The sequence below is a fragment of the Rhea pennata genome, chromosome 3, assembly GCF_028389875.1.
Source record: "Rhea pennata isolate bPtePen1 chromosome 3, bPtePen1.pri, whole genome shotgun sequence".
In the NCBI taxonomy this organism is placed as follows: domain Eukaryota; kingdom Metazoa; phylum Chordata; class Aves; order Rheiformes; family Rheidae; genus Rhea; species Rhea pennata.
In genome coordinates, this window is record NC_084665.1 from 81,126,308 (window position 1) to 81,151,805 (window position 25,498).

General features: G+C 38.3%; 1 protein-coding gene across 2 annotated transcripts in view; it reads left to right on the top strand.

Moving 5' to 3' along the window:
* The window catches only part of BVES (blood vessel epicardial substance), a 34,676-nt gene that overhangs the window by 666 nt on the left and 8,512 nt on the right, over window positions 1–25,498 (top strand). For both annotated transcript variants that reach the window (XM_062572696.1, XM_062572695.1), the window contains exons 2-6: window positions 5,565–5,798; window positions 8,116–8,240; window positions 19,971–20,158; window positions 21,156–21,264; window positions 23,193–23,360. In XM_062572696.1, the coding sequence (XP_062428680.1) occupies window positions 5,576–5,798; window positions 8,116–8,240; window positions 19,971–20,158; window positions 21,156–21,264; window positions 23,193–23,360 (813 nt within the window). In that variant the 5' untranslated portion in view covers window positions 5,565–5,575. The remainder of the gene's footprint in view (window positions 1–5,564; window positions 5,799–8,115; window positions 8,241–19,970; window positions 20,159–21,155; window positions 21,265–23,192; window positions 23,361–25,498) is intronic.

The following is a 25,498-nucleotide window of genomic DNA, read 5'->3' on the forward strand; positions in this document are numbered from 1 at the left end:
CCGCCGCCGTATTGTGGTGCCGGCGGTGATTTCCAGGTGGGATCGACATTCCCGTGTACTGGGAGCCTGGCGGTGTTTTGTTGTTGTTTTGTTTTTGCTTTTTTTAAAAAAGCGTTTTATGTTAAACCTCTCGCAGTAGGTGGCATCTGAGCAGAAGTGTTCATTGCTGGTCTTGACAAAATATGTTTCATGGATCCCAGAATAAACTCTTAAATCGGCAAATATTCGTGTCTTATTAGAGGTCCTAAACTGTTGAGGGCAGGCTGGGGGGTGTTTTCTGTTTAGAGTCTTTCAGTTTTTTAAAATGATTTTTCTCTGAATTCCCCCTTTTCTCCCTTCCTCCAAGATCTACAGTGTTTATATTTGGGGGGGCTAATGAAGAATCTGCTTTTCAGTATAATCCTGTCACACTCAGCATTCCCTTTTTGGGTTCTCTGAAGCTTACCAGGTTTTGTTGTGCACATGTAGACACAGTTGTCAAGCCCTAATCTGTGCGCTGTAATAATAGCGCAGTTGGGTATTTTTGAAACAGTTTTGCTGATGTTGTTGCAATTTGTGTGTAGAAAATTCACCATCTTGGCAATGTCTCTTTTGGGGGGGGGGATTTAACTTTTTTGTTTTTTTAACAAATGATGTTTTTCATGTTTGCATGCTGCGGATTAAAGTCAAGCTCCAATTAAACTGGAAGAAAAAAAAAAGGTTACTGAGTGACAGTTGTGGCTGCACCCCTTGACAAGATTTTTTCAGTGCATCTCTGTAATGTAGTCCAAACACAAAATAAGCTCAATTATAGTTATATTTCCAGGGTCTATAGTACAGCTAGTACATAATACAGCTTATTATGTTGAGTATATAGTAGGAATGTTTGTGTTAGTAAGGATATTTTTGTTAACTATGTACAATGAATATATTGGGGTTTTTTGTCTAGAATAATGTGTAGATTAACACTAACAAATTTTTACGTTTACCAAATGGAAATGAACTTGCCCCAAAGAGCATACTGAAATATATCTTATACCACTTTCCATTCACTCCTACTTCATTATAAAACAGAAACTGGTAACTTAAAGCTGTAATTAGCTTAATTATACTATCACTAATGATTTGTCTTCAGTTCACAAAAGCAAAGAAATTATTATTGATTGTCTAGATTCTCAAGGCGGCTTTTGCACTGCAAGACCATAGAAAAGTAATTAAAGTTCTGGAGGTATGATAAATTCTTGAACTTGATTCTATCTTTAGATCGCACAATGCATCTCCACTTCAAAGTCATGTAAACTTATTCAAGTAAGGCTTAAAAAAGCTCACTTAAGCAATACTGAAGGGTATGGTTGTGGGCTACAAGTGTTCTCAATAAAATAGATGGCAACTGGAGTTAGTTCCAGAACAAAAACAAGTTACCCAAGTTGATATAGGACAGTACAGAGTAGCTATCTACTTTAAACTCTTCTGTTCTGGCTATGTTTTGTGAATGTTGTGTAGACATCCATTAAAATGTGTGTGTGTATACATGAGTGTATGTATGTATGTAAATATATATATATTTAGGCATTTTTACATCTGTGGATTCAGGGACTAAATAATTCTGGGAATGGTTTTCGGAATCTTGATGTCTTGTATAAAGATGTCCTGATTATAGAAAAATCCTACAATAAACTCACCTCTGGGGATTGGGGGGGAGGGAAAGGTGTTTTAAATAAAAAATCATATTTTTGGACCTCTTCTACGAAGTTCACATACAAAGAATTATTTTAGTAGGCTTTGCTATTAACTATAGTAATTTCTGATAGGTTAGTATTACAGTATCACTGATGAGTTTTTTCCAGTATTTGTTCTTTTTTTAATGTTTGGACAATAAATTGCTTGAGTTACCTATCAGCTGTGTTTTCCAGTTCTTAATTTGATAAGTCTAAATCCATATGAAGCCACAATTACTTTAATGGGTATTAAAAATATTGGTTTTAATTGTTTATCTTGCACACCGTAATGTTTACACTTCAGGTGACACTACGCCTCCCATTTTTTTCCATAATTTTTCCAAAATGATTTGACTGTATTGCTTATATCTTTAGCCTCTTACATTAACATACGCATGTCCAAATCTTCTATTATGTTAATCTTTCCTAGAAATAATCCTAAATAAATGTCTGATTCCATACTTCCAAAATAGACTTTTGGTACCGTGAGATACCAGAGCACTACTGCGCACTCATCTGTTGAACAGCAGAGTTTTGTCAATACTTCAATATTACTGGACTGCAATAAAAGTCGGGTCTCATCTAAAAATTGCAGTTACTGCTTTCCATATTTGTCTTTCTAGTGTTATCTATGGATAAATACCTTAGATAAGAGCATATAGTCATGTATGCCTGCTTGTTGGTGGTAGTTTTCAGTCAGACTCCCTAGCTGAAATTCATGAGCAGTTCTTAGGAGCCAGTGGCGCTATCTGTCCCTGTGTCATTTGCAGATAGGATAAATCCATTTCTGCAAGCTTTTAAGATATCTTAACAGAGAAGTTTTGCAGCCTTCCATTATCTGTTTTCTAGTGTGTCACCAGTGCTGCAATATTTGTGAGTAGTAATTTAGCTTCAGCTCTAATTATATGAAGACTTTCATGTATTAAAGAGAAAGCTTAAAATAGACATGCCCACGTTTAGTCTCCTGGGTTCTAATTTAGATAACAAAGTAGGTCACCCAGACTCTCATTGAACATCCTTTTTTAGCACTATGGACATTTAAAGTCTTTTACTATAAAGTGACTTGATCAAAACCTGTTGGAGAGACATCTCTCCAGTATGATAATTTTGGATGGTCAGTGGTGGCCTTAGTATCTGTGACTAGCAAAGGGAGTGTTGTTTTGGCCCGGTTGTGAGGTGAATGAGAGTATCGTGTGCCATGTAGTTGACTGGGCTTGTTGGATTTCTGGTCTTCCAATGTGTGGTTCTTTACAGCCGAGTATAAAAAGAGTTAGGTAGCCTTTATTTTCCCAACACTACTGTACAAAACTTTCTATTAAAAAAAAAATATGTTTCTGGAAAGCTTCGTGGATTTGTAATCAGACGCAACTGAAATTACTTGTTAGGCCCATTTTGATCATAAGTAGAATTGATAGCCTTATGACTGTGTATATGAATTTAGTTGTCTTTATTTGTTTCATTGCCAAATGATGGCATATTTAGTGATACTTCTATGGCAGATTATTAGACAGATGAAGATACAATGTATAAAGATACAGAATTGATAGCTTCTTGCAAAAGACTTAGAGCATGGTATTGTTTGAAAACAGGAGCAACAGGAGAACAATCACAAGATGCAGACAAGATGAGCACAAACGTTGTTTTTTATCCAGAGTTAGCAATGACTTTCAATTTATGAGCACTTTAAAATTCCAGTCCTGCAAATTCTTACCAACTCTCACACTTACTCTGTGTGAATGGTTTTGTTAAGTCAATGGAACTGTTCTTGTTACTCTAGTTACTCTATTCTTATGTAAAAACTGGAGAAAAATAGGAACATGTTTGGATGATGCATATATAGTAACCAGACCATGAATTTGTTTTGGCACTATAGTTACTGGTACCATAACTATATAGAATTTCTTTATGCCAAAGAACACACACTTTAGTTAACCATTGTAGAAAGACTGATGTAGGAGTGAAAAGAGAAAGGTGAGTTTGTTACGAAAGAAATGAATGTATGTGTATTTTAGTAAAAAGGAGATCTTCTTTTGCTTTGAAGATCATTTCTATCCAGAAACCATGTGTTATGTCCATGCTAGTATTTGATCCTGCACTGTGTCTCTGCAAATTCTGTGGCATGACTTACCTGTGACAGGCTGTAGGCATCTGAGGGGAACTGTAAGAAGGTTGAGTTTTTCTTCATGATTTCTTTCTTCTCACTATTATGGGAGCTAACTTACTTAAAACTTGCACACAAGTTGATAGAGAATAATAAAAAACATGGATGAAACTAAAACAACTCCAAATTCCTTCACAACCCAACAAACAGTCTCAAATGACAGAGAGATACTAAGTATATCCTAGATGGCAAGAAATGTTAAATGTATTAATCATGACTTGAAAGTCTGCTGAACAGATTAATTATGTGACAGTAAGCACACAAGACAGGGACATGCACTGTCTCTACGGAACTTTACATGAAGGCAAATCCGTCTGTGTTAGACATTATGGAGTCTGTTTGCTCACTGATACATGCATGTATTTCATTAATGAGAATCAAAGCAGAACTCAGTATAATCTCTATTGTTGCAACAGTAGGGGGTCATACATACATACTTTGCTGGAAATAGAATTCTCTCTTCTTTTTAAGAGGCTTTCTAGAAACAGTATTTTTCCTGTAGCTAGAAATTGGTCTTTATCTGTTCAAAAGACATTCTGGACTGCTAACACTTTCTGGGACTACTTCTAACATTCAGTCCAGTTCCTTACAGAGACTAGCTTTTAGGAATTTAAAGGTAATATCTTGAAATTTTCCAGTTTCTCGTACTATTTTTTTTTATGGGAATCTTTTTGCTTTGTTTTTGGAGGGGAGTTTTTTTTTTCCTTTAATTAAGCTGTAAAGAAAATCTGCAATATTTATTATTACCAGGAAAAATGCCTATGTATTTTTAGATTAGAAATCAGTTCTTTTAACTGGCAAATTTTCTCCAGGAGTTCCATGGACAGTCAAAGGTGTTGCCAGTCTTTCAGGGAAATCAATTGGTCTACCTAGCATAAGCAAGATTTGCAGCTTTGTCATAACTTAGCAACTTGGTTGTATCCCTTTTTGATTTGGTACTGTCTGATCAACTGAGAGGTGAAACATTAATATTTACTTACTGTTTTAAAAGGCTAGAGTAGGGGTGTTTTTTGTTTGGAGGGGTGGTTTTTTGTTTATTTGTTTTCTTGGTTGCTTTCTTTTTGCCTGCTCTGGTTAGTAAGTGCAAGATCATATGTTGCTTAGGGGACATCCAGATGATTCTGCAAGAAAATCAGAAGATGAGACTGTCCTTGGTTTTGATTTTTTAATCAGCCAAACAGCATGAGTTCTGCCTGTAAGAACTTCCATTCCTTATTTAGAGGAACAACTTTGTGTGTCATAAAGAAGACTTACATGACATAAGCTTTTTTGTTTGTTTGCTTCCTCATTACAACTCTTCTGTAGGTTGGCAAATTCCCTTAATATTTACTTTGCCTAAGATCATGGACCCATTCAGTAGGTGGCAGATCAAAATGCAATGTCTATTCATGTAGGACTGGGAGAAATACACAGGATGTCTTAATGAGCAATTGAAGTTATAGTAGCAGGTGTTCAACCAATGTTGTGTTTATGCATATGGTTGAAATTTGGAATTATACCCTTCTTCAAGCCTAACACTTACATGAAAAAGAGATGGTAAAACATTACTGAGCTATGGATTTAGCTTACATTTTTAAAGTATTTGTAGAATTTCCATTAATGATAATGGAGGATATACAGTGGAAAGAGAGAAAACACTAAAATCTTTGTGCATGTCTAATAATTCTCAGTTTAATGCACAGTCATTTTTCTCTTTCTTTTTACAGGAGTCTTCAAGATGAATACCACAGCCATTAGCCCACTCACTGTTACTCCACTAGGTTTTGTTCCAGACTTAAAAAATGCCACCCTTGTGCCTTTCAATGAGACTGCATGTGAAAACTGGAGAGAGATTCATCATCTTGTTTTCCACGTGGCAAATATTTGTTTTGCAGTTGGACTAGTTATTCCAACTACTCTGAATCTTCATATGATTTTTCTACGAGGCCTGCTGACCATAGGTAGGCCAGTTTTCTGGAGATCTTTGCAACCTTCATGTGGTAGAAATAGCAGTTAGGGAACATTGTAGAGCTGTTTTATGATGAAATTCCAGCATATATTCATGGTCATTGTATTTTGCTGAAGCTGTTTTTGGTGTAAGCGTAGTTCTGACCCTGACTGACATTATCAGGAAAAGTTAGATATATCTCCAGACTTGTAACATTTTGTGAAAATAAAATTAACAATTCAGACCTATGTAGATGTTGACATAAAAATTAGTGGAACTTATTTATTTCAGACCTGACTGGCTGCTTACAATTTGTTAGGCTCTGAATCACAGTTAAGTCTATGGATCATTAAGACCATAGTTTTAGGTTTCATGTAAATACTGGGACTGTGCATTGGCTAGTACACTGGCTTAGTGCATCTGTAATACATAAGGTTTTCCTTAAGAAGCTTAATAGCTAGCCCCAGATGTTCTTTAAATGTGGGTTCAAACCCATGGCATTTGCTGTTCTTCAGTGTTATTTTCATTTCCAGTTTAAAAATAGTAATTTTCAGTATAGAGTGAAATTGGAGTTCCTTTGAAATTGGTCAGGTTTCTTCCTTTACTGTGCGTATCTCATGATGCAAAAAGACTTTTTTTCAGAGAAGATGTTAAATTTGGCATGTTTGAGACTAAGCAAGCATGGTATTATTTGTAGCATTCTGGCAGTTCTACAATTATTTCAAAGCCCCTGTACTTTGTGTGGAACCAAGCCTTTGTGTTTGAATGAAAAAGAAATGTGAGACATTACAGTGTACAAAACACCTGTAGAAACCCAGGTGTTACTTACTAGTATCGCAACACAGAGGACGATCAAAGATCATTTTTTTTTTTGAGTGAGAATGCTTATTTGTGTAAAAGTATGTGTATCAGTTGTATGATAGAACTTCTATAGTTGAATTTGCAATGATCTTGCTGTTTCTTTTTTTACAGTTATTATGGGATAATTTATTAAAACAGACTTCACTAATGACCAAGGGTTTCAGCACTGTAAGAACTTTGGTCTGTGGAATTCTCATTTAAAAACAGAGGGAGCACTGCACATGCAGAGCCTAACTGTTTTGGACTGTAGGTCTTTTTGCGTTTTGAACTGAGAAACACAGAATCAGAATTTTTCAAGCTGAGATGGCAGCTGGAAGCAAATACATTCTGTGAGCAGCAGAAGTAATGAAGCCTGGTTTCCTGTGGATTTAAGTCCTTTGTGCAAGTGTCCCTGCCCAAGCTATATGTGGCTCCACTGTAGCACCCCTCTTGAATACCCTCAGGCCTTGTATTCTCCTATCGCTTGTAGTGTAATCAATCCACTGATCAGAGACACTACATTTTAATTATCTGGTCAGTATATAGGTGCTGCCTGGTCAGTCAGCAACCCAGATAGAATAGATAGATATTGAGTTTGCATTGTCTTCAGGGAGAAAGGGGGAAAAGGATGCTAATTTGGTATCTTCTCCCTTTCCCTGTCTTCCTGTTTGCATCGAACTTACAGGAAAATATATCTGTGACCCTGCATTTCTGTTAGATGTAGCTGAATTTGGCCAGTTTGTTCACAGTTATTTGGGATAGACTGACTGATGCATAATCTGTCATCTTAAGAATATAGCATTTATAGGCTAAAAGTAGTAATCCTACTCATACAACATGCTTTATCTTGTAGAGCAATTGTCATTATTCAAGGTGAAGTAACCAAAAAAGAAAAAGCGTTTAAAATTCTCTTTGGCATACAAGATAAATCTGGTTCCTACTGTGTGTTTGTCACATGCAATGACAATGATTCCTTTACATTTTCAAAAATATAAAGCATGACTTAGCAGATGTTTTTTGCAACTACTGCTTACTAATTAGATATGAATGTTCCTGAAACATAAAATGAGGGTTCATTTCTCTACTCTTGTTTGTCTAATTTATACAGTACTAGTAATAAAGTTTTGTGGGTTGGTTAATTTTTATTTTACTGAAGATACAGTTTTCCCTGCATCCCACTTCTCCTTTATTTTAGTAATAGACTATCATGATCTGTACCTTTCTGCTTTCCCCAGTCCTAATCAGAATTCTTGTTCCTCAGCATTGCAAACCTGCTGAGGAGCTGTCAGTGCCTGTTTGTAGTGTTATAGTGAGGGGCTCATAGTAACATTGCATGTGTTGATATACAGAACCTAATTGTAGTAAAGCTTGTAGCAATGTATTGCTTTTCAGCGTAATTGTACTCTTTGTAAATGAACAAGTTTTTGATAGCTTTGTAAGAAAGTATTTATTGATCACTGATATTTATCTTGCTATTTTAATTTTTACAGGATGTGCATTGTTCATCATTTGGGCTACACTCTACCGTTGTGCCTTGGACATAATGATTTGGAATTCTGTTTTTTTGGTTGTCAACCTTTTACATTTTATATATCTACTGTATAAGAGAAGACCGGTATGTATAACAGCCAAATTCCAGAAGTTAAACGTAGTAAAATGAAAGAAGAAGGAAGTTTTGCCCATATTTGTTGAACAAACCTATGAATGGATTTACACAGGAGTTCTTTCTGAGTCAGCTGTGTCAGTAAAGAACTAGACCTTAGTATTTTTTGCTGAATCTGATTCAGTACATAATTTCTTATTTTTTCTTTCCTGTTACTTAAAAATTATGTGGATTTCAGAAGTTACTATAAGCTGGTTTGGGCTGCTTTGGTAGTAAGGAAAGGATTACATAGTTCCATGGCAGAAAGACATGCAGGCACAACTAACTGAAATGTAGTTTCATTTTTAGTTTTGCGTTCTGTGTGTATTTGTTTTCTGTCATTTGATCCACCCTCCCACCCACAAGAATACATGTGTTTATGTGTTCTGAAATAAAATCCTATTAAGATATTTCGAACTGAGCATGCCAAGATAGTAATTTTTTTTTAAGACTAGGAATTTGGAAGGAAGCAAACTTTCTTATCTGACTTTTTAAGTCTTGAACATTATTTGTGGTTGGAAGGAGACTGAAAAATAAGTGTCCAAATAGACTATTACTTCAACACAGAAACAAATTTTAATGTCCATCTATAAACAATCTTCACACTCTTTGTTCACAAGTGGTTTGTATATTTTGTATGCCATATTTCCTTTAAATGAAAATGAAAGGTAAATGAGATGCTACTCCCTTTCGCAGACATCGGTTGGACTTGGGATAGGCAGGAAAACTGGGTAAGATCTTGGAAGAGCAATGTTAAGCAAGATGATCTTTTCTTTTTTCTGATTTTGTGCATTCATTGAGTCTGAGGGCCATATTTGGGAATTTCGCAACGCCTTTTTTCCCTTTAAAAGGGTGTATTGAGATATCATTCTTTAAATGCATCCTGAGAATATATTTGAAATACATATTAAAGAAAGGATTCTTTTCCCTGTCTTCAGGTAAATATATATCCAACAGAAAGTTAATTTATTTTGTTGTTATTATTCACCCAGAGTTACATTCTATTGTTATTATTCACTCAGAATTACATCCTGTCCCTGCTAAATGATTAGCAACCTGGCCTTCTGTTGGTATATATACATCCAAACTAGATAATCTTTAATGTAATATTAGCTGTTCTATACTAGCAAAATATTAATGAAATGGTAAACATTCAAAATGTTAATATCAGATTCTGCAGTCTCCAAAATCTAAGGCAAAAGAATTTGCAGTGTGAAGGATACAGGAGTATATTTGGGTCGGATGATCAGGTTTTCAGCAGAATAACTCTGCTTAAAATCATATGCATTCCAGAAGTGTGCAACTACTGGTACATACATACACACACACACACACAAAAAAAGGCTGCAAATAGCTCTTTACCAAATCGGAGCAGTCTGTGCGAGAAGGCAGCTAGGAAATTGGCAGTCTGCTCTTCTCCTGGCAAGACAGCATAAAGCTTGACCTCTCTTTAGCCTACAGGATAGTTTAAAACTAGCTAGAGTGATCTACTATTAGATATTTAGATATGTATGTATAGTAAATGTTTCTAGTTGTCTAAAGTACTCTCTACCTCTCAGAGTAATTTTCATAGTTAAAGGGTAGATTTCTCTTTTGTTTGTGTTTCCAATGCTGTTATTTTAGAAGTCTGTTCAAACCACTGTGTCATCACCAAGATACAATAGTGTTATGAACACTGCATTTTTGCTGTCCAATTTCATGCTGTCCAAACCATCACACAAAATAACAGTTTTGATAGTGCAGAACCAGTGAAGCCAGATGCTACACATCTATGTCTGGAGGTAGATTTTGTGTGTGGATATTTTTGTCTTTTAATATGAGGTGAGCTCATGTTGCATTCTTTTTCCTCAGTGAAGACACCAAGATAGTGTGTTTTGTTTCTCTTCGACCCACACACTGATTCAGCCTTTTAATATTGTCTTGAGGCCTCTAATCCTTTGTCAAGTGTGACAGAAAATGGCCAACAAAGTCAGAGGTCTGGAGTGCACAGCTAATGTAAATTAATCTCCCCCCAAAACAAGCCTTAAAACTAATCTGTATTTTTGAGTTGTGCCATGTGTTCCTAGTACATGGGTAATGGTTTTCCAGTTCACACCCGTCCAGTACTTTCCAAATGACAAGCGACAGATTACTGGAGAATAGAAGAGCATTTTGGAGGAAGGCACACTGTGGTGTGGTTAGTTTTTTTTTTTTTTTTTTTTTTTTAACACTCCTTACAATGTGTAAAGCAATACAGAATAAAGCAGAAAAAAACCTCTTTTACCTTCTGTGATTATGATTTTCGACATAGTTTATGGTATGCATAGGTTGGATTTTTTCATGCGTTGTAGTATAGACTTCGTCACATAAAAGTGTCATTTTTTTTCCAAAATTGCCTAGTAAATTTGTTGGCAGAATTATTTGTAAGCATTTGGATACCACAGTGATAGTCATGGATGAAGCACCCTATCGGTAAGGTTGAATGAAGGCATAATCACAGAATCACAAAATGGTTGAGGTTGGAAGGGACCTCTGGAGATCATCTAGGGCAACCCCCTTGCTCAAGCAGGGTCACCTAGAGCATGTTAGACAGGATCACATCCAGGCGGGCCTTGAAGATCTCCAGAGAAGGAGACTCCACAACCTCTCTGGGCAACCTGTGCCAGTGCTCTGTCACTCTCACAGTGAAGAAATTCCTCTTTATATTCAGGCGGAACTTCCTGTGGTTCAGTTTTTGCCCATTGCCTCTTGGCCAGTCGCATGGCACTACTGAAAAGTGTTCGACCCCCTTTCCCTTGACAGCTTCCCTTCAGGTACTTATACACATTGATAAGATCCCTTCTCAGTCTTGCTTCTCCGGTGTAAACAGGTCACAACCTTTCCTCAGAGGGTAGATGCTCCAGTCCTCTGAGCATCTTTGTAGCCCTATGCTGGACTCTCACCAGGGCTGAGTAGAGGGGCAGGATCACCTCCCTCCACCTGCTGGCAACACTCTTCCTAATGCACTCCAGGAGACCATTGGCCTTCTTCACCACAAGGGCACATTGCTGGCTCATAGTCAACTTGTCATCCACCAGCACTCCCAGGTCCTTCTCTGCAGAGCTGCTCTCCAGAAGGTCAGCCCCCACCTTGTGCTGGTGCCTAGGGTTATTTTTCCCTAGGTGCAGGACTCTGCACTTGCCCTTGTTGAACCTCATGAGGTTCCTCTCTGCCCAGCTCTCCAGCCTGTCCAGGTCTCACTGCCCTCTGGTGTATCAGCCACTCCTCCTAGCTTGGTATCATCAGCAGACTTGCTGAGGAGGCACTCTGTCCCCTCATCCGGGTCATTGATGAAGAAGTTGAACAGGATGGGACCCAGTACTGAGCCCTGGCGGACGCCGCTAGCCACAGGCATCCAACTAGACTCCACGCCACTGATGACGACACTCTGAGCTCTGCCTTTCAGCCAGTTCTCAATCCACCTCACTGTCCACTCGTCTAACCCACACTTCCCAAGCTTCTCTAGGAGGATGTGATGGGAGACAGTGTCCTGTCACAAAAGCCTTGCTGAAGTCAAGGTACACAACGTCCACTGCTCTCCCCTCATCTACCCAGCCAGTCATTCCATCGTACAAGGCTATCAGATTGGTTAAGCAAGATTTCCCCCTGGTGAATCCATGCTGACTACTCTTGATCACCTTCTTTTCCTCTATATGCATGGAGATAACATCCAGAATGAACTGTTCCATCCTCTTTCCAGGGATGGAAGTGAGGCTGACTGACCTATAGTTTCCTGGGTCCTCCTTCTTGCCCTTTTTGAAGACTGGAGTGACACTGGCTTTCTTCCGGTCCTCAGGCACCTTTCCAGTTCTCCAGGACCTTTCAAAGATGATGGAGAGTGGCCTAGCAACAACATCTGCCAACAACCTCAGTACTCATGGGTGCATCCCATCCGGGCCCATGGATTTGTGAATGTCAGGTTTGCCTGAAAAATCTCTAACCTGATTCTGCTCAACCAAAGGAAAGTCTTCCCTTCTCTGGACTTTCTCCTTCACGTCCAGGCTCCAAGATTCCTGAGGGCTGCCCTTAGCAGTGAAGACTGAAGCAAAGAAGGCATTCAGTAACTCTGCCTTCCGTGTATCCTTCGTCACCATGGCACCCACACCATTCAGTAGCTCAGATTTTCCCTAGTCGTCTTCTTGCTACCCAAGTATTTGAAGAAGCCCTTCTTGTTGTCCTTGACATCCTTTGCCAAATTTAATTCCAGCTGAGCCTTAGCCTTCCTTGTCACATCCCTGCATAATCTGACAATATTCTTATAATCTCCAAATTGGCCTGTCCCCTCTTCCACGTTCTGTGTACTTTCTTCTCTCTGAGTTTTGCCAAGAGCTCCTTGTTCATCCATCCAGGTCTCCTGCCCCCTTTGCTGGACTTCTTTCTCCTTGAGATGCACCGCTCTTGACCTTGGAGGAAGTGATGTTTGAATACTAGCCAGCTCTCCTGAACTACCCTTCCTTCTAGGACCTTAACCCATGGGATTTCTCCAAGTGGGTCTCTGAAGAAGCCAAAATCCTCTCTCCTGAAGTCCAGGGTTGAAATCCTACTTATTGCCTTGCTTCCTCCATGCAGGATCCTGAACTCCACTGTCTTGTGGTCACTGCAGCCACAGCTACCCCCAACCTTCACATCTCTGTAACCAGTCCTTCTTTGTTAGTTAGGACAAAGTCTAGCAGGATACCCCTCCTCATTGGCTCCTCCACCACCTGTGTCAAAAAGTTATCGTCAATGCTCTGCAGGAGCCTCCTGGACTGTTCGTGCCTAGTTACGTTGTCCTTCCAGCAGATAGCAGGGTGCTTGAAGTCCCCCATGAGAACCAGGGCCTGCACTCACAAGGCTACTTCTGGCTGTCTGTAGAAGGCCTCATCAACTTCCTCTTCCTGATTAGGTGGCCTGTAGTAAACACCCACAACAGTGTCCCCCATGTTAGCCTGCCTTTTGATCTTTACCCATAAGCTCTTGACTGGCTCTTCTTCTACCCCTAGGCAGAGCTCAATACATTCCAGTTGCTCTCTCATGTAAAGAGCAACTCCACCTCCTTGCCTTCCTCATCTGTCTTTCCTAAAAAGCACATAGCCGTCCATGATGACATTCCAGTCATGTGAGCTATCCCACAATGTCTCTGTAATTGCAATGAGATCGTGGCCCTGCGACCACACGCAGATCTCCAGTTCCTCCTGTTTATTCCCCATGCTGCATACATTGATGTACAGGCATTTCAGGTAGTTGTGCATGCAGGTTTCATAACTAAAGACATGAAATGTAACTTAAACTATTAGTACCCAAAGCTGGTAGAAGATTACTTCCAAATAAGAGAGGAAGGACTGGAAGTCGTTCTGTTAACTGTGCTCCCTGTTTCTGTACACCTTCCCCACTGAGCTGTGGAATATCAGCAGAATCAGGATGCTCAGCCCTCCAGTAGCTTGTGCACCACAGAAATGTAGTGTAAAACCACAACTGTTCTTACACAGAATAAATTAGATTTTTATGAGGAGGACATTAGAGGGACTTTGGGCAAATAGACTTTGGTGGACCTTTTCTAAAATGCTGTGCAAATTAAGGATTTCAAATGAAGTTGAGCAGAACAAGTTGTCAAAAGAAGAAATATAAAAGGAAACCTGAAATCTTAACTTGCACAACTAAAAACAACTACAGAACAAACAAGTAGTTTATAAGTGCTTGTAAGCTTAGGCAACTACAACATATAAAAAAGGCTGATAGATTGAGTAGATCTACTTGTGTTCAAACAAAGCAAGGGCTCTACCTACAGCAGTATTCCTCTAATATGGAGCACAGACTCATCCAAAGGTTACCAACTGCAGGTGTTACATGACCATTACAGTATAAATCCTAGCCAAGATTAGCTCTAATAGGCTAGCCATGTGGTGGTGGTTCTTAGTATATTAAGGCTAAATAATTTACATGTTTTTCTATCCATTAGGTTTAAGAAATTGCACTGTTTATAAATCTTACATGAAAATATTACACTATTTTAGTTGATTAGGTATAATACATATGTTTTCAGTAAATATTTAAAAAATAAGCAGTTTTTGAAGTCCTTTTCCCTCCTACCTCCCAAACACTAGTTCCTTTGCAGTTTTAGTTTTCAGTTCATGTCTAGGAGTCAATAATGAGATAATGCAGATTAAGCTTCTTTCCCCCCCCCCACCTTTTTCTTTTTCAGAAAGAGCTAAAAGGGAATTTAGTGTATGATAAGTCTTAATTTTCCTCCTTTAGAAGTTTTATTCAAGGATGATAACTTTAGCAGAACTTCTAAGAGTGAGTAATAGTTGAGGTGTGTAACAGCTAGTTCAGAAACACTGTGATATGGAATAACCATCTAGTTTTAGATAAGTCCTGCATAATGAGAAGCTTAGTATCTGTTTCTATTTACATAGACAGGGTCTATGTAAATACCTCTTTTGTCCTGCCAAGAATATGGCTTTGTTTAATTTGAACCCAGCTTGTTCCATGGTGTGGAAACTGCTTAGGGAGCCGCTTTCCTAGTTCTCTGGCTCTTAAACCAGATGAGGACAACGCTTCTGCAAGGGTTGTTCTGGACCTGTGCCTACAGTGTAGACAGCAAGCTTATGCTGCAGCTCCTGACACTTAAGATGTGCTACAGTGGGCTCAGCTGTAGATCGGGCTTATTAACTTTGTGCTGGAACATAGAAGGAGCACTCAACAAGGCTAGATACCTACTGGGAGGCAAACTAATGTGTCTAGCATTCACTTGGGTCAAGTGTCTGCCATGTTAAAGGCTCATACTTGACTGTGTCCTAACCTGAATACGACATCATCAGAGGACTTGCCCTACCAAGATCTTGTGCTTGGCTTGAATTCACCAATGTTATAGTAGTCTTTGTGGTGGTTTCCTTCTTCTCTTTACTCTCTTATCTGTCTGGATCCTTGCATGACTCTCTTTTCTGTATCAGATGATAGTCTAGAGTTCATGCATTCCTTAAGGTAATGTGTATATGAAGTTACACTAAACATGAAACTACTCATTTTGCCTCTGTCCCTATATGACTTGCAGGACTGTATCTTTCTGTCCATAGCAGGATGTGGCTTTGTTCCATAGGGAGGGATGATAAAATAAAGCATTGGAAAAGTGTAATGAAAATTCTCTCTTGGATAGTGAGATTTCTTATAGTTGTGCTAACAAATGATAGATAATAAATAGTTGCATGTAAGTTGATTGCCTTTAAGTGCTGACTTGACGCATCCCATCATGATCAAAAGACGATCTCCTACATGTCATGAACAAAAAATGTGACATGACTGACAGATTTTAAATCAATTCATCCTTGTTTGGACACTCAGAACCTTTCTGGCACATATGTCATAGGTAGTCATTTAACCCCAACCTTTGTAGGTACACACACTCCTCTTTCAAAAATACTTTTCATAGTGGTGAAGCTTACAGTACTTAGTTCAGATAAATGCCCACAGTTCCACATTCCAGGTCTTGAGCTGGATTAGGGAGCTTGCAGGAACAGCCTTCCATATAAACATTTCTTAGACTTTCTGCTTCTGATGTAATTGGAATTACTACCCAAAGATTCTTCTTAAAATGTGCCAATTCTGTTAACTCTAAAAACGAATGAGTACATGTTGACATTCTCTCTATTACTGGGTAGAGAACAAAGTAAAATCTTCCGAACCTTCAGCATAGATGCAGATGTGCGGGGAAAAGGAAATGTTAAAATGTAGGAAGACTATCAAATGCATTTAACTGGGAAATGCTCTGTGTAATCATTGACTGTTTTCCTACATAGTCTCAGTCACATTGTGGTACTTGTACTGAAGCTCAGGACATGAAAGTTCCCAGAAATTAAAAAGCCATGAGAGGAAGCATATAATAGTCAAGTCTAACAATTATGAACACTTGCAAAGAGTGCAAAGGATTATTTGTGGTCTCTGCTTCTGAGACAATAGCTTCACCTTATGAAATAGGAATGTGGAATTGGAGTCATCTTGTCTCACTCCATCTATCTCTAAATTTAACCTGTTTGTCTTGGCTGATTCTATAGCCAGTAACAACAGGTACCTCTAAATCTTGATTCAACCCAGCTACCTAACACCTGTCTTTTAAGATGCAATAATGCCATTCCTCTCCACTGGCTAAAGAACAAACCTACACAACTATTACACACTAGTGAGTTAACTTTAGATAGTCATAGTTAGGTGAGATGCGTTTCACTTCTGCTTTCAGGCAGCATAAGTTGTCTTATGCTAGTCTAAATGTAACACAGTGGAGAATCGGGCTCTTTGATCTGATTTTCAGAAGATTTCTGTTTCTACTGCTGTAGGTTTGGTCAGTGGGAACTGGAGGGGCCAAGCTTCTCTGAAAACTGGTCTCTAAATATCTAGTGATAGCTAGAATTCATAAATCATGTGAATTTAAACAATAGGGAAAAACTAAATGGAAACGGGAAAATATTCCAAAATATATGTGACTCCTTATTATAGTCTCCCTGTTACAGACTTGAAGTGTGATGCCTGGTGGTTGCACATATCTTTTTAGCTGTTTATTATGTTTACTAAGGATGTTTTTCTAGAGAAAACTAGAGAATGCAGAAGAAAAAAAATATAAGAAATAATTTTGAATGAGATTTTCTGTCAGCAATTACTGCCATCTCCAAATCAATTTTATTTAGTCATCCTCACAAATTACATTTTTAAGGAGAGAAAAGAATGGAAGAATGATATAAGTTGGTCATATTACAAAATGAATAATTGATGTTTTCAGTTGTTAAATATTTATTTTATTAAATGGAGCATGCAAAATAGCAGTGAGCTTCTCTTCTGACCAGAAAATTATTTCTGTGGTTTTCATTCGTTGGAGCTTTACAGAGTTGACTTTTTTAGTCTGAGTGGAAGCTAAAAGATTCTAGTCAGTGTCTCTACTGAGCTTTGACTCAAAATTTTGGCAGGATCCCCAAATATTTCAACAACTGGTAAACAAAATATTACACCTATCCATATGGCTCATTTGGAGTATGACCCACAAGTGTAAGAGCAGTGGTCAACTGAGCTTGTAAAGACTGAATAGGCTGTTTTGAGGGAGACTATCTAAAGTATAGATACAGATCTATATTATGATGTCCAGTCTGATAATTCTTTAAGAAAGTGATTATGCCTGCTTTCCCTCATATGTGTTTGAGGAAGACCGTAAAACCTAAATCGTGCTAGTTAAGGGACTGTGTTAGCACATGAGGGCCAAATCTTGTTCTAATGTCTGCATTTGTTGTTTTGGAGTTAGAAAATCTTGGGAGCTACCTATATGTTAATCTGAGAATGGAATTTCCCTCTGAGTTGCAGGAGTCATTTATAGAAAGAGGTACAAATCAAAGTTAAGCCTTTGTTAAGCCAAAGTTAAGGCTGTTGCAAAGGAGGGAGTTCTTGGAGAACATATGCAGAACAAATTGGTTTCTGAGCTCACAGTTACATGGAATGTACTCTGAAATCAAGCAGTTCAGGGCAATCTCCAGCACAATTCAATATCCTTTACCAATTTAAATTTAACCTTGTTTTGCCCACATAGAAGTCCTCTGAGGTTTTAAAGACTGGGGCGTAAGAAACACACAGAAATTCAAAACCCTCTTTTCATAAAAATGTAGTCACTGATGAAAGATGTAATTAGTAATTGATATCATGTGAAAGCAGTGTAACTCAAGATCAGATGACGTTACTGTTAATCTTGCCTGAAGATTTGCATTCAAGCCCTCCTCATCTCAGTCTTGACACGTTTCTGGAGCAGAGCTGATGTTATAGGAGGTAGAGGGAGACATCTAACAGAACATTGACAAGTAATGAAACAAAAAGATCCATTTAAGTGTTTTGAGAGGCTTGACATTTAATTGAAACTTTTGTAAGGACAGATGAAAAAATCAGACAAACTCAATATCCTAATAGAGTTGAGCAGGATAAATGCACTTAGAAACTATACACAAAATTAGAATTAAGTTAAGTTGCAGGTAAGGAAAGGAAAGTTTTCAGGAGCTCTTTCACAATAACTTTTCTTGTGAAAAGCACATTTAAGAAAAAAAAAAAACAAAAAAACTATCCTTGTTAAGGCCTTGGAAATAGACTTTGGTGCCTCTTGCAGTCTGTGTAAAAATCTGAATGGTTTTTAAACTTGCTTTCACTTTTCATAGTTTGAGGCTGTCTGGGTAAAAAAGTGAAGACTGCATTTTGAGATGTTGTTTTGTTGAACTTTATGAAACGTAAAGCTGCAATGCTGAGAAGTCATGAAATGATAATGTCATGATCACGTGCTACCTTATCTCTTCTTATTTAGGAATTTAATAACTAACTATGTACAACTGTTGTGGGCTTAACCCACCAGCTCTACCTGATTGTCAATTCCGAAGTGATTCCCTTGGAGTTTAGTGGCCCATATGTGGGCTGGATTGCATCCAGTGATTGAGACTGTAGGTCAAAAACTTCACAAGTATGGCTCCATAGTCTAGAAAGTTTCTCTTCCAGCTCAATTTGTTCTAGATTTAAATAAATCTGAAATATTACAAAAAAAACCCTGTTGATTTTTCCAAGAACTTTTGTTATGCCTCATTTTCTGTTTCACACACACATATAACTCCATTAAGAGCAGCTCTGGAGGGATTTTTGATGGAGAATGCATCTCTCATAGGCTCTAGAAAATACTTTTTTCCTAAAATACTCCCTTAGGGAAGGAATAGTATGTGCTTGACATTTTGAGGCCCTCATGGGCCTCAAGTGGTCTGAAGACTCCCATGATCGTTCTGCAGCTCTCCCTCTGTCAGATACAATGTGCCCAGCAGTTTCTCGGGCTACTCTCTGTCTGTGTCCAGCTGAAAAATGACTTCTGTGCCTACCTCTACTCTCCTCACCTATTTTCAACATTGAAATACAAACAAATCTAGAAAACTCTGTAAACTTTGAATGTTCTGATTTGTTGAGTGGTGACTCCTTTCCCCTTCTCTCTGCCTTTTTTCTTTGTGGCTTTTCCTTGTTTTCCTCTTCTTTGTGTATCTGATATTTTCATCATCTGACTTGTTTTCATTCCAGCAAATATGCCTCTACTTTAGGGGAGGCCAGGACACTCTCTCATTCCCTGCTGACTTCATTCAGGAAAGGCTTCCAGGCTTGGGATTTCAGCCAGCTTTCTCTCCCTCATTCCTGCTGCCTGAGTTTGGGTGGGCTCCTACATGTGGGGTGTTCAGCTGGCACTGATTTCTCCCTCCCTGTTTTTCAGGACTCATAGTCTTGCTTTTCTGCTGCAAGTAAACCAAGAATGTAAGGGATGAAAGGTGCTCCCAGGAGAGTCCGAGAGATGGTTAGAATGAGACATGGATATGGTGTGAAAAATGCAAGCAGCCTCACTTTTCCATGTTATTCTGGCCCAAGTTCTATTTGCTGTTACATCAACAGAAGTCTCAAAAGACTCCTTGTAACTGATTTAACATGGCACTTGCGTGGAACAGTGTCTTAAAGTGCCAAGGGTTCTATCCTAATTTTAGCTAAGGTTTTCATACCTTTCTCATAAACAGCATTTGTGGATAGATGTCACACATTTACCAGTTCTTTTTTTTAAAAAAAAAAAAACTTAAACAGAGACATGGCAACTACAACACCTATGCAGTCTTATCTTTTTATTAACTAATCAGTCTGTGTTTGTTGATGTCTTTTGTTTTTGCATTCTAGATCAAGATAGAGAAGGAGCTTAGCAGTCTCTACAAGAGAATGTTTGAACCACTCCATGTGCCTCCAGAGCTGTTCCAAAGATTAACTGGACAATTCTGCAATATTCAGACTTTAAAGACAGGTCAAGCTTATGCTGCAGAGGATAAAACATCAGTTGATGATAGACTAAGCATCCTACTGAAGGGGAAGTAGGTTCTATAAAGCTTGGGAACAGCTTATGTATTGAGTGACAGCTGAATACATAAGAAAGTTGGATTTTTTTGTTAGATTTTTAAGTATTACAGATTGTAATATGTTATGGGCTAGCCATATGGGATGAAATGTTATGTTAAAAGGTCTGCAGCCTTTTATGACACTGTTTTGAAGTGAAAGTGGTGGATCTTGCTTGGAGCACATTATACCTCCACTTGTATGTGCAGCCATGTTGATAATAATGGGGATTATATCTGTGTAGTACCAAAGGTAGTGTCTTCCAGAACAAGCAAGAAACTTCTCTGAAGTCTTACCTAGGTCATCTTCTTAGAGCATATTTGGATTTTAAGGTTAAAAAAACCTACATGAGGAGAACAAAAATATGCTCTAGTAGAGGTTAAAACAAGAGGCCTCTTTAAATAGACTCATTGCAAATAATAGATGCAAACTGAAAAAGGCAGGTGCATTGTCCAGGGCCTGGCAAAATACAGATGCAAAAGGGCCTGAAGCATAAATCCCTGGGGCTAGACTGTAATCATGAAGGTCTTCCTAAGTTCTGGCCAATATTTTAATCTATTTCTGTGGAAGGCAACATTGCCATCAGATTTCATCCTTTTTCCATCCATTAGCTACTCATTTCTGTTAAACTGATGTTTTAAAGGAAGCCTGATCTTTTTTTAAGTCTTTTTTTTCCTGGCCGTATGGCATTACCCTTCAGACCTTTTTCATTTTGAAAACAGTATTTTGAAAATGTGCACAACATCAGGCAATTAAAATTGTCTGGTAGCCTGTTCTGTTTGGAACCAGTGAGGTTTAGACAGAAAATAGGTTAGTTCTTTGGCTGAAATTCCCGAAGAGGTACATATTTGAGCTTGTTACCTTCTGCATTGCCATTGTCAATAGCCATATTCAAATTTAAATTATTCAACCTCTACAATTTTAAAATGTTGATTCTACTTTTTTTTTTTTTTTTTTTTTTTTTTTTTTCCCCAGAATGAAGGTCTCTTATAGAGGGCATTTTCTGCATAATATTTACCCCTGTGCCTTTATAGATTCTCCTGAATTTCGATCAACTCAGATGAATCGGGGTGAGAAATTCCAGGTACACTTTGGTTTAAATGTCACTGAATATGAACTAATGAGCTATTAAAGAAACAGCTTAGTACCCATAGTATGAGTTTGACCAACAATGAACTATTTGGCTTGCATAATTTTACTAGCTTTTTAGTACTGACGTTTAATGATGGCCCATATCAAGAATAACAATACTGTGATGGTGTTCACCAACCAGCTGTTCTGTTCTCCCTTTCTTTTTACTATTCTCACATTTATTTTGTGTTAAAATATTGTTCAGGACAAATAATTTAAAAAGTAGCTGTTACAGGAAAAAGAGATGATGTATGTGGTTCCTTCAGTAGTTTAAAAACAAAAAAAGGAAAGTCTGCACATAGTTATAGTAATCTTTGGTGTTACTAAAATGAAAGATTTTAAAATCTCAGGCAAGAAATTTATGTTTATTTAAATGAATTAATGCTTCTGTCATTTTGAAAGTTGTTAAAGCAACATTAACTGAAAGACATCCATGCTATTTTGAATAAAAGCATTCCTATGGGGAACAATATTGAGCAGTGGTGTAATTACATCAGTACGTTAATGGATATATTATACAATAGCTTGCAGTAAAAAGTGCTATTAGAGTAGGTTTCCTCCACGTAATACTGAAATCAGTATTTTGCTGCTCCCTACTTGATATTAATTGCATATGAGTAGTAATTACTAGCCTGTGGCTTGACTGGGTATATCCACACTAATATCATAACAGAAAAGGGAGGGAGGAAGAGTAATATAGAATCTAAAATCAGTGATCAATGTAATATGTTCCAGTCAAGTACTAGGCTTAATGCCAAAGTGAGATAGTTGCCAAGACATATTCATTTCACAGCAGTGAAATGCTGTAGGATTGTAGACCTCTTCATACTGCTTCTTTTGTAAATGGCTAGATAGGAATCAATCCCAGTGAAAGGAAAAGATTAGGCCTCAAGCTGTGCCTACTTAACTGTTATTGTAATCTACTACCATATGCATCCTTCACTTCTGAGTTTTACTTACTTTTTGTAATCTCAGCACACTGCGATATAAATATTCGCAGCATTGCCATTGAAGTAGGACATATATTTAATCTCAAGGACTCCATCTACTGGCAATACCGATAAATTCTTCCTAAGCTTGTACGTTCATATTACAGACAGTGAAGTTAAAATCTTTGTTTGTGTGACAGTTTCCATTAGTTCTTAGTTTTTTCATTTTTTATGAGGTAAAATTATCTTGTAATAATAGAGGGCAGCTTATTTCTTCACAGATGGTTTACTTTCTTTTGTAAAATATACTACTACACTAGCACTGAACTATAATGGTTTCTGTATGCCACTGCCCTCTACTGGCATAGCATGACAGATCTGGCTATGTATTTATAAACATTAAAACCTTCGAAGAGAAGGCTTCTCTGTAACTGTCAGTAGCAGAATTGTCCATAATGAATCAAGTATTTCGTTAGCTCATGTGTTAGAAGCTTGTACTTATGAGATCACAAAGTCTGGCAACAAAGTGATCAGAGAAAGAGAAAACATTTTTTTTCAAAATCTCTATAAACTCTTTTGCAGTAACCTTTGGATTATACCAGTTGTTACTGTTTGGTTACACTGACATGGACTAAAACCTAGTAACATGTAGTCCTATTGCAATGTGAATAGTGTCATCCGTGTAGGACTGACATTATATGTAAATATCTTCTATCAAATACAGTTGTGGATATTTGAAGAGACTTCCCATAATTACCTCCCTACAAATTTTCCCCAAAAAATAAACTGGCCGTACATATCAAAGTCTTTAAAAATACAGTGATAACAAACATGTGAGTAATTTTAAATTTGCAAGTATCGTTTTCTAAGGGATACCCAAAAGTAATTTATAGTTTTAAGAGTTATTTTAAATTGTGAGAGAAATACTGATTCAGAGTATGTGTTTTGTCAGGTCACCATTATTGCAGATGATAACTGCAAGTTCCTGTGCTGGTCCAGGGAAAGACTGACTTATTTTCTGGAATCTGAGCCATTTCTTTATGAGATCTTTAGGTATCTTATTGGCAAAGATATTACAAATAAACTCTACTCGTTGAATGATCCAACCTTAAATGACAAGGTAAGCAGTTGAAATTTTGTCTGGGAATTTTCTTGCCTCACACAAGTGTATTGTTACCTTACCTTTATATTGTCTCAAAGCATCTTGTTTTTAATCTGCTGCTACCAGTTGCTGAATTCATACTCATTTCTTTTTAGTGACAAAGTATGAGTCAGTGAAACATTTTGTCAGCAGCAATATTGGTTAATGTTAGCATGGTAATGTGCAAGAAAGAGGAGTAACTGAGAATTGGGCCTAAGTGGCTAGTGCAGATATTTCTAGCCAAGAAGTAGGCATGATGACTAACTGCTAAAATGATGTTTTTTTTCTGGGTATCCTTCCTTATTTACAAATGGATGCCTTTCTACAAGTAAGCATATTTTTTTTGGAAAGAAATCACTTACTGAGATCAAACAACTAGGTGACAGTGATTGCCAAGGAGAATAATTCCAACAAGTGCTTGAGGATTGCAAATATCAAGGAAAAGGGAATGAGGGAATGTTAGGCTACAGTGTAGTCAGTGGAGAGAGGAGTGAAATCTATATAAACTACCTTTAATAAGTGATCCAAATATAACTCATACTTCTTTGCATATTGAGGGATTGTATTTCAGATGTCATGGGGAATGGTCTGGATATAGTCATGGATATATTAATTATCTTGTTTTACTTTCATTTTGTCTTATTTCTTAGTTAAATTGTTTCTCATGATTTGGAAGGTAATTCAGTTTATGCTACTACATTCCTCTATTATTTATGTAGTGGCTGTAGGCTTTTTGTATGATTTATTTGAAGAACTGTCACCAACTTCTATGAAAAGATGGAATATTTATAATAGAATCATAGAATCAGTAAGGTTGGAAGGGACCTCTGAAGATCATCTAGGCCAACCTCCCTGCTCAGCAAGGTCACCTAGAGCATGTTAGACAGGGCTGCATCCAGGCAGGCCTTGAAGATCTCCAGAGAAGGAGACTCCACAGCCTCTTTGGGCAACCTGTACCAGTGCTCTGTCACTCTCACAGGGAAGAAATTCCCCCTCACGCTCAGGCAGAACTTCCTGTGCTTCAATGTCTGCCCATTGCCTCTTGTCCTGTCACGTGGCGCAACTGAAAAGAGTTTGTCCCCATCCCCTTGACACCCTCCCTTCAGGTACTTGTACACATTGATGAGATCCCCCCTCAGTCTTCTCTTCCCCAGGCTGAACAGGCCCAGCTCTCACAGCCGTTCCTCAGATGGTAGATGCTCCAGCCCTCTGGTCATCTTTGTAGCTCTACGCTGGACTCTCTTCAGTAGCTCCATATCTCTCTTGGCTTGGGGAGCCCAGAACTGGACACAGTACTCCAGAGGAGGCCTCCCCAGGGCTGAGTAGAGGGGCAGGATCACCTCCCTCCACCTGCTGGCAACACTTCCCACTGCACTCCAGGATACCATTGACCTTCTTGGCCACAAGGGCACATTGCTGGCTCATGGTCAACTTGTCACCCACCAGCACTCCCAGGTCCTTGTCTGCAGAGCTGTTTTCCAGTAGGTCAACCCCCAGCTTGTACTGGTGCCTAGGGTTATTTCTCCCTAGGTGCGGGGCTCTGCACTTGCCCTTGTTGAACCTCATGAGGTTTCACAGTGTCACAGAGTCACAAAGGTTGGAAGAGACTTCTGGAGATCATCTAGTCCAACCTCCCAAATATTTTCTGGTGCTGGTTCTACTAGGGCTTGAACCCAGGACCTTCAGCATGTAAAGCAGATGTGATAACCCCTGCACTATCTCTAGTCCCTATCTCTCCCCCCAGTTCTCCAGCCTGTCCAGGTCTCTCTGAAGACCCCTTTATGTTTTTTCCCCCTTTATCTTTTTCTCCTCCTTACACTTTTTCTAGCCTAGGTCATTTTTATTAGTACTATTTTTGATACGTTTCATTGCTTAGATCTCTCCCTCTTTGGAAGATACTTTGGAAACCAGTTTCAGAACTGATGTGTGAATTTCTCTGTGCAGATTTAGTCATACCCTTCTGATGACACCATTCAGATCGACTGGATTTTGAAGCATATTGTAACACTTACTCTCCAAAATCCAAATTTCTTTTAAATGTCGTTTGTGCAACTGTATCTACAAATCACTAGTCACTTTTAGCAGGCTTGTCATTAAGGCTTTTTGTAGTACAAGTT